The sequence below is a fragment of the Furipterus horrens genome, unplaced genomic scaffold (genome assembly GCF_987537825.1).
Source record: "Furipterus horrens unplaced genomic scaffold, mFurHor1.1.pri manual_scaffold_2, whole genome shotgun sequence".
Taxonomy (NCBI): Eukaryota; Metazoa; Chordata; class Mammalia; order Chiroptera; family Furipteridae; genus Furipterus; species Furipterus horrens.
In genome coordinates, this window is record NW_028327172.1 from 104,175,046 (window position 1) to 104,194,103 (window position 19,058).

Here is a 19,058-nt window from a genome sequence, read left to right on the forward strand (position 1 = left end):
TGGGCAATACTTTCACGACCCTAGCTGGAGTGAGGAGTCCACAGGACAGGCATTCACTTAAGAATTTCCAGCTCTTACAGTGTGCTGCGGTCCCCATGAGAGCTGAAATATACAATCTCCCTTCATCTCTACCCATGGAAATTTCCCCCTGCTTAGCTTTACACACAGCTTAAATTTAAATGCCTTCCCCGGCCCTCTTAGTAGTACGCGATTTCTTTTGTAATTCTTATACTGTTTACTATATTGCTCTTCTACATCCTCAGTAATTTTTGAAAATTTAGGCAATCCCTTAAGAAGCAAAAGGGAAGGGTGTTTTGTAGATATTTGTCTCAATGTAAAACGAAATGAAAACTGAAAGCGAGCAAAGTAAAACAAGTGTGCATTAGTTGAACATTTCCTGATTGCAAGCATTGCAAAGATCAAAAGTAGCGAACGTGGTTCACTGCTTCGGTTTTATTTCGTGCCCACTGCAGGCTTTCGGGGCCCAGTCTCTGTCAAATACTCAAACTGGAGCTGGAGTTCCGAGCGGCGGGTACCGTGTGTTCCGGTGGTGTGTTTGCACATTGTTAAGAGTCTGGCAGAGAACCAGCCGCGGAGCCTGCAGGCGGGGCTCAGCCGCGAAAGTCCGAGCTGCGTTTCGTCTGCACCGGGCTTGGCGCCCCGCCCGCGCAGCGCAGCCTCCGGCCTGGACCGGCGAGCTCTGTGCCCATTTAAGGAGGAGGACTGTACCATCAGAACTTTCCTGACGGGGGTTGGGGGGCGTATTCCGGCGAACTCGGACAACTTTAAGTGAACGAGAAGACGGCTTCCTTCCCCTTCCAGTGCTTGCGAGAGTTCTAATGCTGTTCGGTGGGGGCCGTGAGCTAGTGGGTTTCGGGCGTGGGCCCCTTCAGTTGCCTTTCTCCGAAGGAGCCCGGGGCTCTCGCTCTGGAAGCGGACGCGGTGTTCCCCCGGCCCGTCCAGAGTGTAGTTGGCCTGCGGAGGCCCCAGTGCCCGGATGTCCATCAGGATCAGTGCGAGCCAATACGGGCGCAGCCTGAGGCTGCGTTGAGGACGCCCAGGCTGGGGAGCAGGTAGTCCCGCAGCCTCGGGGAGTCGCGCCGGGAACCGTCCCCGCCTGGTTCCGGCAAATGGTGAGCGTGGCGCTGGCACAGGGGCTGCGGGTGGAAAGCTCTCATGGACAGAAGACCCTGAGCTCTATCCACTGAATTATGGCAGCCCAGTCAAGGTAAGCCAGGCACGGAGAGAAACTTTAAAAATCTGTTAGCAGCCGGGGGAATTGCAGGTTGCGGGGTGGGGGGCGTGGGGGGCGTGGGGGAGGTTGGGTTGCTGCGGGGAAGACGAACAGGAAGCAGCTTTGTCATCGCTTTCTCATCATCCCTGGTGCTGGCGGTTGTTATTTTAATGTCAGATTAAAAACGGTTTAGAGAACATACTAGACAGTTCCTGTAGAGTAGAGCAGAGCGACTGAGTTGAAGTTAGGATTAAAGTTAAATTCCTTTCCTCTTGGAAAAACAGTCGTTAATTTCAGAGAAATTAAGTTGGTTGAACTTGTCTGTGCCCAAATTTTCATTTCGTTTCTTTGTGCACCTTCCTTTGGTTCTCTTGATGTTTTTCCCTTTAGTGTCATGAGCAGAGTTTTATAAACCAATTAATGTAAAACAGTTCACCTTGGAGAGAGGGTTTGAGAATTTGCCTGGTGAGTGATTGGAAATTTTACTGCTAAACGTACGATTCCACATAAAACGGCACAGCTTGAATCTGCTGAGTAGGCAGAGACCGGGAATGTGTCGGGGTCGGTGAAGGGGAGAGGATAATGAACAGCAGTTGGTGTCAGAGGAACGCTGTTTTAAGAACCTCAAGCTCCGACTTTCTGTGTTTTTTTCCTTATTTTGTAACATGAGCGTTAAAGACTGATGACAAGGCATTTGTGTTTATTATATGATTCAGACTGTTGTGTGATTTCATTTTAGTTGTGACAGCAGTTGGTGCTAAGGGAAACTTCAGAGTTATGTATACATTCCGTTTTTTAACTTTTACAACCGTTTTACTAGAAAGCAGTTTGATGTCACAGAATTAAAGTATTAGGAGGGCTCTTCAGGTTGAAATTTGTGGTAAAGTGATTTGGGGATATCTCAGAAGGCTAACCACATTTCTGAAGACGCAGAGAAGTCACTGAGAGAAATAGAGGTTTTTGATGTTGAAGTTTGGGCTAGGTGAGACTTTGAAAAATTTCCCAAACTAATAGAACTTTCTAGGAAGAAGAAGGTCTCTATTTAGAGCACCTCCTATGTGCTACCTGCTTTGTATATTTAATCCTCTCAACACAGTGGTTTAATCCTCACCCCCATTTTATTGATTGTTCTAGGAAAGAGGTTCTTAACTTGGGGCCAAGTAATAGAAAAACTTGGATGAGAAAAAAAAAAGCTGTCTGTTTATTTTTGCTAACCTCTACTGCAATTTAACTGCCAGAGAAGTCCATGGCATGAAACAGATTAAGATAGCTTTATCTAAGAAATTCAGTAAATACTAGCTACTGTCTAGAGCTGGGATTTGAACTCTGGTGTAGGTGATTTCAATGCCTGAGTCCTTACACTAATTAAGAATAAACGGATTTAATAGCTACAGTGGACACGGCTGTAGGCCAGGCACAGTGACTTTAATTGGATTACCTCTGACTCTGGTCAGTCACTTAAGTAGGCAAGTGCTTTTATTTTCACATTGAGTTCGTTAAGGAAACTGAGGCCCAGCCAGCCTGTTTGTTCTTGCCTGAGGTCACACATGCTGAGCACTTTCTCACTTCCAGGCTGTCTCTTTAATGCTGAGGTGAGACATTAAAAGGGAGCTGCAAAGCCTCAGTATAAGGGAACAAAAAGCTATTTCTGCTAAGAGTGCTTTGTTCCAAGATAGAACAGTCTGAGCAGTTTAACAGCAATTGAAATAGGACTCAACATATTTCATTCTGCTACCTGGCCTTCATATATGCCCTTGAACTAGGAACAAAGCCACAAGGTCCACGATGTGTGTTGTTTTCTTAGCCTGCATAATGGGAGTATACCTCACAAATTCCACATGTCCATTTTCTTCAGTTACATCTGGAACGTGGTCCAAGCTCATTTAGGCACCGTGCTTTGTGGGAGAGTGGTAACCTTTGTGATCCAAAGAGAGGCTGTGTGGAGAAGGTTGCAGATATTTGTGGATTTCAGGGAAACCTCAAAGCTGGACCAAGTTGCCCTGAGTAGTCCTAAGTGAAACTGAACCATCCTCTATGATATATATAATCTGGGGTGGTAAAATCTTGCCCATGTGTCACACACAGTATCTGTTTGCTCTTGAAACAAGTAGTTTAGATAGCTGGACTCATTGGACCTAACGATTCATAGCTCAGTTTGTTCTAACCACAGTAGTTTCATTGTGCAAGTTTAAATTGTTTTTTGTTTTTTCTTTCAGTGGAAGAGGTAGGTGGGAACTTAAATGAACTGAATTTTGTAGCATTGATAGTGAATACATGAGCTGACCATGGCACTTTTCTTTTACTATTTGCATTATTATAAGGTGATATTCTTGATTTGTTACTAATGGGTGGTGTATTACTAATTTTTCATGTACATAGGTTAGGCAGTATATTCCTTCTTGATAGCTTCTTAAGGCAAGATATTACCTCACATTTTTAAAAAGTATCCCCTGAATAAGCTTGAAGTACTTTACATAAGGGAGGGACCTACCTAAGTATTTCTTGGCTTGTGAAATTTTATAAATTGAGGTTGTATATTCTTTTTCCTCATTTTAAAACCTAGGAGTAGGAAATTAATTATTTTGTTTTGCTTTGTGGTTGATTTCTTCTCTAGAAACGAAAGACATTTATTAAAAAAGGTTAATTCCCTAAGTTTTAAGAATTAGAATTTGGATCACTATTTTGAAAACATTGAATATTTGGGTTATCAGAATTGTGGAGAAAGGCAATTACTTACAAATACAACATTAGTTATAGCAGAAGTGTGCTATATACCTCAGCTCTCAGATTTGTGTGTGCTTTCTCTGGAATTTATAAGCACAGCAGATACATTGCCTATACTTCCTTGTGGGAATGTAACAAACTTGCTTTCTCCAGTGTGAAATAGTTACAGATTCTGGCTTTTGTTTCCAAATTCTGATCTAAAGCACATGGTAACTATATTTTTATAGAAGTATTCTACTTGACATGCCCTCTTTGGAGAACCAGCAGAGGTGGGTATGGAATCCCAACAGTTTGCATGTATGTCTTTTTCTATGAGGATTAGCTTGCTTTATATTGAGTAGTATGTCGATGGATAAAATAGAAAGGTGGGCTTTGTGTGGTTCCTGATTCCTGCTCACCCCCTTATTGAAGCAATCCCTGAATTCTAGGAAGGAATATATAAATACCTCCAACTATCATGAGAAATCAACTTCTTTTAAAATGCGCCTTGTGTTACCTGAGAAGCCCTGGCCCACCCCTACCTGAGGATAAGGGATGTAAGGGGTGGGCTTCGAGCAGTTGAACTAGCTTCTTCAGGAGGATAGCATTTGGTGACTGAGAACATCTCAAAAGAAAGCACTTTCACACAAACAGCAAAAGGAAATTAGGTTTATCAACTATCCCACAGTTTTGTTTGTTTGTTTGTTTATCCGAATTTGACTTGTTAATGTTAAGGTTTCAGGAAGAAGAAATAAAGTAAAATCAGATTGTTTGCAAGATTATTATGGAGCTGATTTTTGGTGGCTCTCTGACTTTTTGTGAGGGAAATTTTTCCATTCCCAAAAAAATGCTGCTCTGTTAAACTGGTGTAGAACCAGTTTGCTCCACCCTCTGCCCCAAGCCCTGATTTATGAACTGATACCTTGGAAGAAAATTCCTGAAAGCAAAGAAGCTCCCAGTAAATATAAGTAAATATCGAAGATGATTGCTATGGTATTTTGGAAAGTGCAGTTCAAGGAAGTGATTTTAAGAAGGAAATAATTTATGCAGCATTTGATGCAGTGAATGTCTTTATTTATTTTTTCCTCCTTATGATGCCATTGTAAGCAGTGTCCTTGACGAAAGAGAAACACAGACAGGTCTCTTAAATGATTTCCTTCTAGTTCACCCTGAGAGCACAGCTGAGCTTCCTGACTCACAGACTAGAGCTCCTTCCGTGATAAAGATGGGAAGGAGGATAGAGTCATTTTTTTAGTCAGCTAGTTTATGCGGATGTTCTTTGGCAAAATTAACAAAGTGATCGCTTGAGAAATTTAGGGGATTCTGTACTAGACCATGACAAGGTATTCAACAGCTGGTTCTATATCTTTTGAAAATGGAATTCAGCGAATGCTATATTTAAAATTTTTGAGTATCAAACATACTCAGTATAAAAATATATTTTAATCATGGATAAATCTATTTACTCTTGGTACTATCACTTACTTGTTTTGAGCATCCAAATCTATGTTATTACCTAATAACTATCAAATGGAAGACTTAGAAAGCTGATTAGTTTCATTACTGCTTTGAGATACAACTTACAAATTGATTGCTTCTAAATATATAAACTTAGGCTTCTATTAGCAAATTTCTTAGTTTTGTTTATTTTCCAGGATTCGCAAATAAACTTAATACCCAAATCTCCTGTTTTCTAAAAAAAAGAAAGTCCTATTTGTGAGAAAGGGCTACAAGCAACAGTGTATTCTGATTTTCCCTTTGTACTACTTGGGAATATGGTCTGCACCTTTACGAAAGAATTTCTTGGCTCAGAATTATAAACATAGCAAGCTTGGGTGTCATAATCTCTTTGTTGTGGTTCAGTTACATTTTATTGGTAGAGGGTGGGTGCATGACTTTTGCAGTTTAAATGATTACCTAGCTTTTTTACTTATGTGAAAAAATCTTGAGGGGGGAGCTAATCTCGTAGTATTTTACCTCTGCTTCAGAGTGTTCTCAGTTCATTTTATTATGAATATAACATTATTCATTTGCTGAAAATAATACAAGTAGAATGCACAATAATGTCTTGCTCAATATAAATGCATCAGGTGAAATGTAGCTTTAGACCTCAGTGGGAAAAATGAGATTTATAGCTTTTGGTGTAAATGCCCTGGACACCCAAAAGTAAAAATTAACTTTAATACCATCCAAGTGCTGACTTTTTGTGTCTTGTCAGTGATTGTGTGTTGAAAATCCTTCCTGTGTGCAAACTTTTCCCTTTTCTCATCCACCCACCGTGAATTAAAGCTTAACCCAATGGCCACACAGCGAACAGAATATCCTGAAAATCTTTTTCTCTTGGGAAGTCTGCTGTTGTCTTGTGTTAGTTTACTGGCTTTGTTTTTAACTTAACCAGATTGAACGCCTATCAGATTCTTTTTGTTGTTGTTGTTCTTTGATCCTATCAGATTCTTAAGGCTGTTACTCAACACAGTAATTTGATGTCAGATTTAATGTATTGTATTTCTATTGACACCTAAATTGTCTTTATTTTGGTATTAGGCATTATAATTCCAAAGGGCACCCACAGTTTGGCCACATTCTAAAAATATCATCAATTGTTCTTCCTCCATAGTGACTCATGATGATGACTTGGAGATCTGTACGCCATAAGATTCTTTGGGTGGGCTGGGGAGAGCTAAAGGTGTAACTCCGGAGTCACTAGCTTACCTTTAGTTTGTTCAAAAGGATATATCACCTTTCTTTTCAGTATTGCTTACTGTTGGGTGGGCAATTAAACAAAAGTAAAATAATATTTTAGGAGCATTGTGGTTATACTAAATTCAAGGTTTCAAAGTTGATTAGAATTACGAATCATCATGCAGGGTGGAGCTTGGGTGGAGCCCTGCTGGCTCTGAGGCCAGGGGCCTACCTACCACAGTGTGACATGAGGTGTGTGTGAGATATATAAACTACAATATATGTTGTCCAGTGCAATTACATTTGATTTAATATATATGTACAATGTGTTTTCCCCTCTGTGGAAATAGATACGAGTTTGGTGGAGAAGGTAGATATCTACTTCTGTAAATTTATGTACCTGTTATAAACTGTATTAGTTGAAATGACCAAATGCATCTATATTTAAAGAATAAAAGGATCCTTCGCTGGTGTGGCTCAGTGGACTTAGCGCTGGCCTGTGAACCAAAGGGTCACTGGTTCAATTCCCAGTCAGGGCATAAGCCTGGGTTGCGGTCCAGGTCCCCAGTTGGGGCGTGTGAGAGGCACCCACACATTGATGTTTCTCTCCCTCTCTCACTCTCCCTTCCCCTCTCTCAAAATAAATAAATAAATAAAATCTTAAAAGAAAAGAATAAAAGAAAAAAGAAGGTTCCAAGAAGTAATGTCCATTGTTTAATTATTCAGCACTTTCCCATGAACTGTTTCAAGGACATGGATATTTAATTTACCCTTTCCTATCCACTCTGGGCTCCCTTCCAAAAGTACTCACTCTACCCCCATCTCCTCCCCCTGTTTATCAGGTGGCATTTGGTTTGGTTCCCAGGGAAAAGTTATAAGTGCAAATTGGTCAATTATATCAAAACTTTATGAATTTGAAATGAAAGTTGTTTTTTTGTGTGTGTTTTTTTAACGCACTGTCTCTGTGTACTGTTGTTGAACAAATAATATTCAACAAAACATTTTAAATAGGACTCCTACTGGGAAGTAAATGTTAAAATTATAGCAGATGTGGTTCCTGTAACAAAATTCAGGAAACACTTGCTGGTATGTGGGTGTTGTAACTTCAGTTCTTGGAACTTTCCTTCAGGAAACTGTCGTGTCAAAAGCAGAGCAGTCGAAAAAAAATATGAAGTACAATTCACAAACTATGTTATGCAGTGTAATTAAATTTTGATTTGGTGCATATGGTTTTGTGGTTGTGATAGAGCTGAGACTATCACGTGACTTTTATCCTGGAAACGTACATCTGGATAACTTGTTAAGTTGCTTCTCTCCCTTTCCCTCATTCTCTACTTTAAAAATACAGGTGAATCTGATTTACTCTGGATGTGCATTTGTGGAAAGTGGTGTAAAATTAATGAGTTCCCATTATTTTGTACAAAGTATGAAACATTTCCTATCCAGCTTTGCAGAAATTACTTATTTTTGTCTCACAACTGATAAATTAATATTTTACTTCAGACATTTGTAAGATACCCTTATCTAGTGTGCTGTTGCTCTCTTGCCAAAATGCTAATAAAAATTTGAGTCTGCATTGTTATGATTTCTAAAAAATTATTGAGTAGCAATTTTTAACTGGTGTGTCTCAAGGATTTAAAAAACATTCAATACCTGACTATTTAGTCGGAGGCACTAACCTCTTTTCCCTTAGACTGTCAATTAAAAAAATGACAATATCCAATATGATGATAATAGCTGTCCGGTGTGACTGAATCAAAATTCTACTTAAAAAAAAAAAAAAAGTCAGATCAGAAAAAATACATGTTTTTTGTGTGCTGCACAATTTCAGTGATCAGTTTATGTCTGCCATGAGATGAAAAAGGTTGAAAATCACTGATTTAAAGGGAAACAGAACCTCTCATTTAGTTAATATGCTACATTTTGAACAGTTTTTAAAATTCATTAAAAAGTGATATTTGGTGATACAAAGTTCTGGCCAGTAACACAAAGCTAAAGCTGTTGTTCTGTTTATTTATTTTTCTAGTATCTTTGACCTAGCAATTACACTTTTAGGAATTGTTTTTCCGTTATTCTTTTATAGCCTGTTTATCGTTTTCTCCCTCAGTTCCCTTTTAGAGTTAAACCATGCTGTGTAAATATAAATTCGTACCACATGGAAGAAATTAGGCAGCAACATTTCCTAACATTAGCGTAGTGAAAAAACTAAATGAAACCCAGTGTGTTACACTTACTTCACAAGGAAGTTCTGCTACCTGAAAATGTTGGAAAGAATAATGAAATTAGTGTTATCTCCTTGTCATGTCACTTGGTTTTAGTGAAATTCATACTAAACCAATTAAAACTTAGTTTTTGTTTTTAAATGGGCTTTATGTCCAGAAGAACAAAACAGAGAAACAAACAAAAAACCCCAAAAACCCTAAATTGAAAGTTTTCAAAGATTAAGTTTGATAATCCTGTCATTTTGACAGGTGTTGATAGTGTGAAGCTTTTGTTTTAACCCTCACACAGGGCCCATTCTTAATAAACATCTTCATTTTTTCTTACTTTAGCAGTCATGTTTTTCTAAGGATAAAGTGAAAATCATTATGTTTACTTACTGTGGAGTTTATTTTGTAGGTTTCTAAAAAGTCATGACAGTTCTCATGGTAAGCCTAGAATAAAACTTGGTTTCTTCCTGAGTTCACCCATTTTCTGTGGTGACACCCTGAAAATATTTGTCTTACCCATTATTTTAAAAGAGCCAAGTAGAAGCTGCTCTTCTACGTGGTCTTTTTGGTAACTTGGTAAATAACCTCCTTTTTTTTGGTGGGGGGAGGGGAGTAATTAATTTTACTATCACCCAGATCTTCTGTCTCCTGTGTTATTCCTTAATTTCTGAATGTTTTTTCCTGGCCCAATTTTTTGGACAACTTTGAGGTATATATTTTACTATCATAAAAGTTGCCCATTTCAAGTGTACATTTCACTGATTTTTAGTTACTTTACGAAAGTGATGCAACCATCACCAAAAACCAGTCTTAGAACGTTTTGTCCCTCTAGTACAATTCCCTGTGCCCATTTATAGGGAATCCCTGTTCCCAGCCCCATGCAACCACTAATCTACTTTCTGTCTCTGTCTAGATTTGCCTTTTGTGGGCACTTCATATACATGGAATCTTGTGGTTTTTTGCACAGTATATTTGAGGTTCATCTATGGCATAGCATGTGTCAGTGGCTCTGCCCTTTTAATTGCTGTATAGTATTTCATTGTTTAGCTATGATAGACTGGTTCTTTCCAGGTTTTGTTTTGTTTTTTAAATGAAAAATTCTGATATGAACATGTTAGACTTTGTATAGAGACATGTATTTCTTTTTCTTGGTTAGATAACCTAGGAGTGAAAATGCTGGGCCCTATGATAGTTTTATGCTTAACTTTTCAGAAACCACCAAATTGTTTTCCAAACTATTTGCCCCTGTAGCCCATGTATAAATCGATCTAATTCAGTCAATTTTGTTTAAGTTATTTACTGTCTTCATACTCACCTGGGTTGTGAAAGTTGTGGTTCTGAGAGCTGATCAATTTTGCATTTGATTATTTTTAAAAAAGTTATTATTTTAATGTTTTAAATTTCTCTATGACTTAAAAACACAATTCTTTTTTCTCATAAAATATCCTTTTGGTATTTCTTAAATTGATTGGGCTTTTTCCTGAAGAAACATGTCAAGGAATGTTTAAAGAAAACTAAAATAAAATTTAAAATACAATGCATGCTGTTGTCAAAATAGCAAACAAAACTCCCAGCCCACAACACAGAAACCCCTCAAATAGCAAAAACATATTATTAAACATAAATCCTTTATTTCATAACTGTTTAACGGCCCTAGAAATTGTTAATTCAATGTGCTTTTAAGTAAAAACATTTAAGCCAAAATTAGCTGTTCTCATTCTCTACAGCCTCACATGCAGAGATAGGTTATCTAAGTGAAGCTTCTGGAAATAATCATTCAAACATGGGTCCTGCCAAGGGAAGGTGGTGCCCGTGTGTTCTCACTTGGTGGTGCACTCCAAACTTCAGGAAATGACAGATCTGTTTTATGAACAAAACTCTTATGAAATGCTTTGAAATTGTCTGTAGGTGCACGTGTCATGGTAGTGAAAGGGAATTACGTTGTTAGCATTCTGCTGCATTATGGCGTGTTGTTGGAATTCACTGATTCGGGGTTTTAATTTACTTAAAGACAATATCTGTATTCATAGCTTTATCACTATGGCAAATTCATGGGCATGAACAGTGCTTTTAATATTAGTTATCCACCTCATGCATTGAAGAATGCCTGTTGCTCTCGAAGAGCTAGCCAGCCACAGTGCGTGCAGGTTTCTAAGTTAGTTAAGGGAGAGCGTCTTCCTCCCCACCTGGAGATGAGCTCTTAGTTTGATGAGGGGAGAGAGACAGAAAATAGCAAACAAACTGGTCAGGTAAACAACTGAAACTTGTGTTAACTGCTTGAACTAAAACACTGGGAGTTGTGAAAGAGAATAATGACGTGCGAGGAGCTTGGTCTCACACAGCCATGAGGGCCATGCGGGCCATGAGGACCTCTGAGGAAAGGCTACCAGGGGTGGAGAAAAAGCAAGTCATGATATGTTAGAGGGAGTTAATTGTCCTTTCAGGACGTACATGGAAATAAGTGATGATGGTGGGAAGGATGGCATTTTTAAGCAGCGCAAATAGGTTTAAGAAATAACCGTCGTGTGGCAGTTATTCAAAATGAAAATTTAATTGGTTTTATGGATTAATTCTACCAAAGTTCAGCTATGTTATTTTGTTTTTATTTCAATGAGGGCAAAATGAATTCTACAACAGTCTAACTTGCACTTTCAAAATAGAGACTGTATTTCCTTTTTTTCTCTTACAGATTACATTCAATATTATTTTGTATTAGTTTCAAGTGTACAGCATAGTAGTTAGGCAATCATGAGACTGTATTTTCTAGAAGTTAGTCTTAATTGGTGTAAAACTAAACAAGTGTATGGAAAAGAGATTGAGAGGACATTTTTCTTAGTTTGGAAGCCATCAAGTAAGGGAAGTGATAGAATTAGATATTCCAGCTCTGTGGGTACAGACACAAGGAAGTGAATGACGGCTTAGGCAGTAAGGTTATTTAGCCTGGATATTAAACACAAAGGTTAATTTACAAAGCACCCTTTTCTACATGTGAAAGGCTGTTTGGGGGAAGTTGGGTGAAAGATTCCCTCTTCTGCCAAAAACAGATCATGAAGAGGTAATTTATGTATGTTAAGTTTAAACAAAGCCCAGGAATGAATTTACCCTTGAGGATAATTAAACAGGAAAACAAAGTAGAAGGTGGTGGTGTTCTTTTCAGTAGTTTTAGAAATAGAAAATAGATAATCTTCTACCTTGGATATTTCAGGAAGTAACATATGGTTTAAGTACCTTTTTCTCAAGGGATTATGTGGCTTCTTGAAAAAGATGGGATCACAACAACCTAGAACTTCAGGAACTGAAAGTTCTTGTTTTCTGCATGCATCACAGGGTGTTGGATTATCTGAAGTTGCTTCAGGGAACTGCATTCATTATCACCTCATCTCTTGTTCCTCTGTCTTACAGTTATTTTCAAGTAAATATATTCATTATAGACCTTTTGTGACATAATATATAATAATAATTATGACTGCTTTGTGAACATATAAAAGAAAGCATATTCTTTATTTTCAGGGTACAGAGTTAAATGTGTATTTTTATGTTAGACCTGTCTTACATCATTTCTATATTTGTTTAAACTGTCATGTACTGAGTGGTGAATAAGTGCCTCAAAAATTAAGTTTCTGTTTCTTCTAGTATCTTCTGAACTTTTTGCTTTATGAATGTTGATGCATTGTGTTTATGCATAAATATTTATAATTGTCATGTCTTCATTTAAAAATTGCCTTCTCCTGAAGTAATTACTTTATTATGGATTGTTCCAGAAGGTTTCTTTGAGTATTTATCTGTGTGGATTTTTTTCTTTTTTGGTTTAAGAGTGAGGAAAGGGTTCCCAAATTCGCCCTCTGTCCCACAAAATGAGCAGTTTCTGTTGTCTGTATTCAGGAGCCATCATCAAACTCAATCACTATACTTTTAAAATGTGTTTTAATAAATGACAGCTAGTCTTCCTTCTTTACTCTTTGTAATTTTAGATTAATGGATATTTTCTCAGGTATATTTTTCAAGATCAACTTGAGTATTTTGTTTAAGAAAGCTAGTGGAGTTTTAAAAGGATGACTTACTAACAAACTTATAAACCTCATCCTGTTTTTCAGAAGTGTTAAAGTTTTAAACAGGATTGCTGTGTTCTTTGTAGATTTTCATGGAATGGAAAACAGTAAGTTAGAGTACCAGGGACTAGCCAGACACCACTCGTTTACCTTGGAGACATTTGAGAAATCCTGTTTGCCTTGGTTTCTCCATAATGAAGTGACAATGTACATTTTCTCTTGTCATAAATTAATGTATTAATATAACTCTTAAGAGTGGAATCATATTTCTATAGGTGATTTACATCTGGCTTTAGGCAGAAGGAGCATTATGTAGTGTTTGTATTGCTGTGGATAGTATATTTCATTTTCTAGGAGACTTTTTCTTCATTCACTTTTTTTTACCATAATGGATATAATTGTGTTTTTAAAAACTTTTTATAGTTCAGTAGAACAAAAGCAATAATATATTAAAGTTAATTGTAATTTAAATGAAAGAGAACTGTCTTCATTAATCTCAACAACTTGACCAAAATTTCTTTTTGTTCCCGTTTAGCTTTTTCTTTACACATTAAATATTTTTATATAATTAAATTATTTTTGTATATGTTTGATAAGTGATTGAGTCAATGTATAGGGGAAAAGATAAGGTCAGGTTACTTTAGGCTGTTGTGATCCATGAGATTGCCATTCTGTTTTAAATTTGGAGTGAAATAGAAAACACTTTCAGACCTTTTATGCTTAAAAATGTCATGCCAAGAATACATTTTTAAAAGTGAAAAATAGATCATATTGACTAATCAAGGTGTTTTTTTATACATTATGCTAGGACTCATGGTGTGTATGGTCCATTTGTGGTACTGGTTATGGAAACCACACTGAACACCCTATTATTAGTTTCACTCACTCATGTTTACTTATAAAACTGTTGTAGTTGAAGGACTAGTATAGCCCGCAAACTCCTAATAATTGAAGACCCTTAGGATTTTTATCTTTTCTGTTCACACATGCAGGTATATGTACATTCATGCTCACACAGAACCCAAACATTGCCTCAGACAAGTTGGAATCATGCATGTAGACTGAAATCATATTTCAACTGTGCCTTTAAATATTAATTTAAAATTAGCTGGTGAAAAACTACATCCTTTTTTTTTGGTGGTTGTTCTTGCTATCAGTCTTGTTTTAAAAATGACAAGGAAAGAACGAATTGTTGGCAATTCTCTTTGACTTTGTAAATTTTAAGCTAATTATGTTTGTTTAAATAATCAGTAATAGACAATTCAGACACTCTTAAAAATATTTATTTATTTATTTCTAGGAGCAGGGAAGGGAGAGAGAAAGAGCGGGAGAGAAATATCAATGTGTGGTTGCCTCTCATGCACCCCCAGCCAAGGACCTGGCCTGGGACCCAGGCATGCACCCTGACTGTGAATTAAACTGGCGTCCCTTTGGTTCTCAGGCCAACACTCAGTCCACTGAGCCATGCCAGCCAGGGCGAGACACTTATATTTTTATAGAATTCCTTTAAAAATTCTGCTCAAACTGTAGGGCAACAAGAGTCACTGACATTATTCATTTATTTGAGGGAAAGAGATCTGATTTAATTCAGAAATTATATTTTTACTATATTTTCATTGTTGAGCTGGTAAGAGTGAGTGGTTATTTCCGTAGGTGTTGGAAATTTAAAAAAAGAAAAAAAGCATAGGTTGTCTCCTATTTACTAACTGCTTTTCAAAAAAAAAAAAAAAATGGGTTTGGAGCACAGATAATATTTTACAGGAGAAGCAGTGAAAATCATGTAGAGTTTAGGCCTTAGGCTGAACCCAGAATGTTTCTTCACTCAATGCCAAAATGTCAAACCTTTGGAACAATAATGAATAAAATTGTGCAATTGATGAAACATACAAACCATGCTTGACTAAGACAGTTTATCCTACACTTAAGTTGGTTTTTGTTTGTTTGTTTTGAAGGTAAGAGTTGTATGTGGGACCTTTAGATTTTAACAGGAGGAGAATGTAGGAAAAAATGAATTCTTTTGGGAGCATTTCTATTGGTAAACTCAGGCATGTTGAAGGACAGAGACTTCATGTATAATTTTGACATATGATATAATTATCATTTATTAAGCATTCTGTTCTGAGCCGTGAGCCAGGAACTTTATGTATTAGATATCATTGAATTTATAATTAGGAATTGTCACTCCCATCATACAGATGAAGAATATGAGGCTTGTGGAGATTAGTTGAACAAGGTTATACCACCAGCAAGTGACAGCTGACATCACAGCCTCTACTAATCTACTCCAGACTTTCATGTAAATGTCTTCTTTGTTCTCCGTGTACTTATTTATGGGGCCAGTGCTCCTTGGTTCATAAAGGAGACAAGGACAGATGGAGAAAATGGAACATGGTTGTGTGTGTATGCCTGTCTTTGAAATGAACTGTGACTGTGAGACAAGAAAAGGGAATGAGAGTAGAGAAACATGGTATGTGTAAAATTCCTCTCAGGGGGAAGAAATGTGCAGAAAAATGGGAAGTCACTGTTTCCTAGTGCCCAGTGCCTTATCCCCACAACATCGTTACCGCATGGGGGATTATGGAGAGGTGATGCAACTGTTTCAGGTTGTGGAGAATTTGTAGCTCAGGGAGCTCCTGTAATACTCAGAAAGGAAGATATACATGGGTGGAACCTTCCTGGATAAACCTTCAGGATGCCACTTCTTTATGAGAAACTCATTTTGGAATGAAACAGACATCCTTTTGCCTCTTCCTTTTTGTATGAAATGCAAACGTCCCTTTGCCTCAGCTGCAGGACACCCTACTTTTCATACCATCCTTGGATTCTCCTTTCTTCTGCTGGTCTCTTACCCTGTTCCGTATGCTGTTAGCTCTAGGAACCATCGTACTGTGTTTAATATTGAATTATCTTTCTTTCTCCTTGGGGAGTAAGTACATTGGGTGGGAGGAGCATAGAAGGAATGGGGAGGCAGGTGGGAACCAACGCCTGTCTTGCTCTGCCCAGCACTTGGACTGCAGCTGTATACATTTACAGTAGTCCCTCTCCGTATCACGGTTCACTTATCGCGGCCTCACTGTATCGTGGGATTTAAAAAAATATTATATTTAGTTATTTATCGCGGGTTTTTTGCTATATTGCGGGATTTTGCGGTACTGTATACGTATGTTGTTAAAGTTACATAGGTTTAAGAGTGTAGAATAAGTGTAAGGTTCCTACTTTGTGGGGGGGTCTAGAACGTAATACCCGCGATAAGCGAGGGAATACTGTATTAATAACTCGCGGTTATTGAATACATAATATGTGCGAGGCACTGGGCAAGCACTGTGTATACATTAGTTAATTTAATTCTTACCACAGTCCTAAACCTTTGGTACAGTTATCTCCAGTTAGGAGGAAACTAGAGCTTAGAGAGTTTGTGACTTACCCTGTTGGCAATAGCTAGTAGTGACAGTCTTGAAAGTGCCTGTCACAAATGTAGCTATTAGGAATGATTTCCCATGTCTGTTTTCAACCTGCTGCATTGTGATGGCTGCTGTCCGAATAGAAAAGTAACACAATGACTTGAGGAATATTCTCATTCTGTACAGCAATGGTTGTCAACATGGGGGCCAGCGGAATTTTACTATCAACGCACCCCACCCATGGGGATATTTAGCAATATCCAAAGACATATTTGATTGTCACACTTGGGGGAGAGGGCATGCTACCATCATCTAAGATAGAGGCCAAGGATCCCGCTAACTACCCTACAATGCACAGGACAGCTCCCACCCCAAAGAATGATCAGCTCCCGGTCACTATCATAGTGCCATGGTTGAGAACCCCTGCTCTACTGGTTCCCCTAGTTCATAGTTGTGAATATGTGTTTCAGAGGACATCTGTACATTGTAATCAGGCTGCCACTCAATCAGTCCTGGCCCCAGATGTTAGTTATTTACTCTATTTGTTTGGACACAGCATGTGCAAAACAGTGCTGGATACCTGCGTGAATTACACAGCCCTCTAGAAGAAGAAGTGGTAAAACTTTTCTTAGTGGTTAAGAAAATGGAAGAAGCACTTCTGAGTGTGGTGAAGAGAAAAGGGTTTGTTGAAATAGGGGGAATCTGTGGTTGGCAAAGCCTTGGATGGCTGCAGGCTGCGAATTTGAAAAGTATAAAACCTGAGTGAGGTAGATAAAGAACTCAGTATCCTTTTCAGGGCTGGAGGTACATCTGGGGGACGTTTTCAGACTTCTCTTTTCTTACCTACTTGAGTGCTATACACTTTATACTATACACTTTATATACTATATATGCTAAAGTGTATATACTATGCACTTTAACAGTCATTAGCGCTCTTAATCCTCAACTTAATCTTAGGGAATTTGTACCATTATTTATCACCACCCCCCTTTAATGGCTGGTGTAATTGAGACTCAGGTAGTTTAAATGACTCGCCAAAAGGATCGCAGATAGGAAGTTGCAGAACCCAGGTTTGAACCCTTCACTAACTCTAGAGACCATCCTCTTTAACAAGCTAACTGTGCCAGTAGCCAGAGTGTTCCATCATATGTATTGCTCAGCGTCCTCTCTGCCTTCCCCTAATTCAATAGAACGATGGTAGGAGACTAACAAACAGCAGCTCCGTTTGGCGACCTAGAGTTGTTCTGTAGCAGAGGGTGACAGAGGGGTCAAAGTTGAGGAGGACCCATTAGCAGAGAGCCTTCTAAAGGAGCAAGGAAGGAATTCTGCATGACAGGGGCCTTAACATATCTGGCAGGGAAGAGGTTGATTGCTGCTGCATTTTGAACTAGCTCAAGGGAGAAAACCTGCAGAAAGGGAGATTGGTAGGTATAAGGTAACCAACCACCTATTGTATTACAGATTCACTTGTGTAAATGCATTTCTGAAATCTGGGCCTTTTGTATATCAGATGCAGCTCAAACTAGAACGATAGAGCAAGGCCCTCCTTTAAAGCCCAAAGCTTTCTGGCTCGGTAATTTTGTAGGAAAGGACTTGGAGGAAAACACTTTGAAATATGAAGAAGGAAATGTGATTCTGGTGGTGTACTAAATCAGTACATGAAGACGTAGGACAAGAATCAGAGATTATTTTCCAAAACCTCACAGACAACCTAGTTCTCAAATAGGAAAAAGCAACTATTTCTTTTAAAAGATGAAGGTTGGAGGAGGGAAAGGTGAACTAAGTCTTCATGGTGGCTGCTAAACAGATTGCCCTGAAAGCTGTCCAGATGGGAGCCTGAAACTTCCTCTTGCAAGTGTGTGTAACCACTGGATCAATTGTAGTTTCTCAGCAGAGCAAAAAGCAGAAGCCAGAGCAAGTGTTGAAAGGGGTGAAGTAAGGTTTTGCCCAGTGTGCACGCATGGCTATCACTCCTGTGGCAGGAACACATATACTCAGGATGTTTTCATTCTGCCAATAACAAATGTATTTGCGTGGTTCACGAGTTCAGGACCCCCTCTGTAGCTCCCTTCCTTCCCAAGGTCCACTGTGCTGTTTGGTAGATGAATTTGTGCTTGCAGGTAAATCCTTTCTGGTAAAATTTAAGATTTAATCAGAAGTCTCTAGATGTGTCTTAATGGAAAGATGGGCAAGCTCCCAGTGTGTGGTACCCTCTCAGATCCTGCTGTATTTACTAGTTTATTCTTGTTATGTTTCCTAACATTGTGTTATGAAAATTTTCAAACATTCAGAAAAGTTTAAAAGAAGAATTTCACGGCAAAAATCTTTATTCCCAGATTATATTATTAATGCTTTATTATACTTGTATTACCATATATATGTTCATCTTTTCACTGCTGTATTCATCCATTAACCTCTCTTCTGTGCTTCTTATGTAAGTTGCAGATATCGGTGTACTTTCCCTACTTCACCTTGTATGTCATTAAAGTTAAGTATTTATTTACAGGGTGGTTTTTTCTTCTGTTGCCATAAAATTTGTGTGCCATAAAATTTATGTGCCATGAAATGCACAAACCTTAGGTGTCCTGGTAACCCTTTTAACAGTGTATGTATACATCTTTGTAACCTAAACCCCGGTTAGGATACAGAACTAATCAATGTTATTCTTTGGTGTGTATGTGGGAAGATTATTAAAAGATAAGTAAATATACACATTCCAGTTTTTCTCCATTTAAGGGGTCATTTCTGTTTTTTAAAAATAGTGCCCTGGCTGGTGTGG

General features: G+C 38.3%; 1 protein-coding gene across 2 annotated transcripts in view; it reads left to right on the plus strand.

Annotated features, from left to right (window-relative positions):
* The first annotated feature begins 773 nt into the window (after positions 1–773).
* The window catches only part of AFF1 (ALF transcription elongation factor 1), a 127,823-nt gene continuing 109,538 nt past the window's right edge, over positions 774–19,058 (plus strand). Inside the window, exon 1 of one of the 2 annotated variants that reach the window (XM_090266267.1) lies at positions 774–1,228. In XM_090266267.1, the coding sequence (XP_090122393.1) occupies positions 1,212–1,228 (17 nt within the window). In that variant the 5' untranslated portion in view covers positions 774–1,211. The remainder of the gene's footprint in view (positions 1,229–19,058) is intronic. The other variant, XM_090266266.1, reaches the window with a different exon arrangement.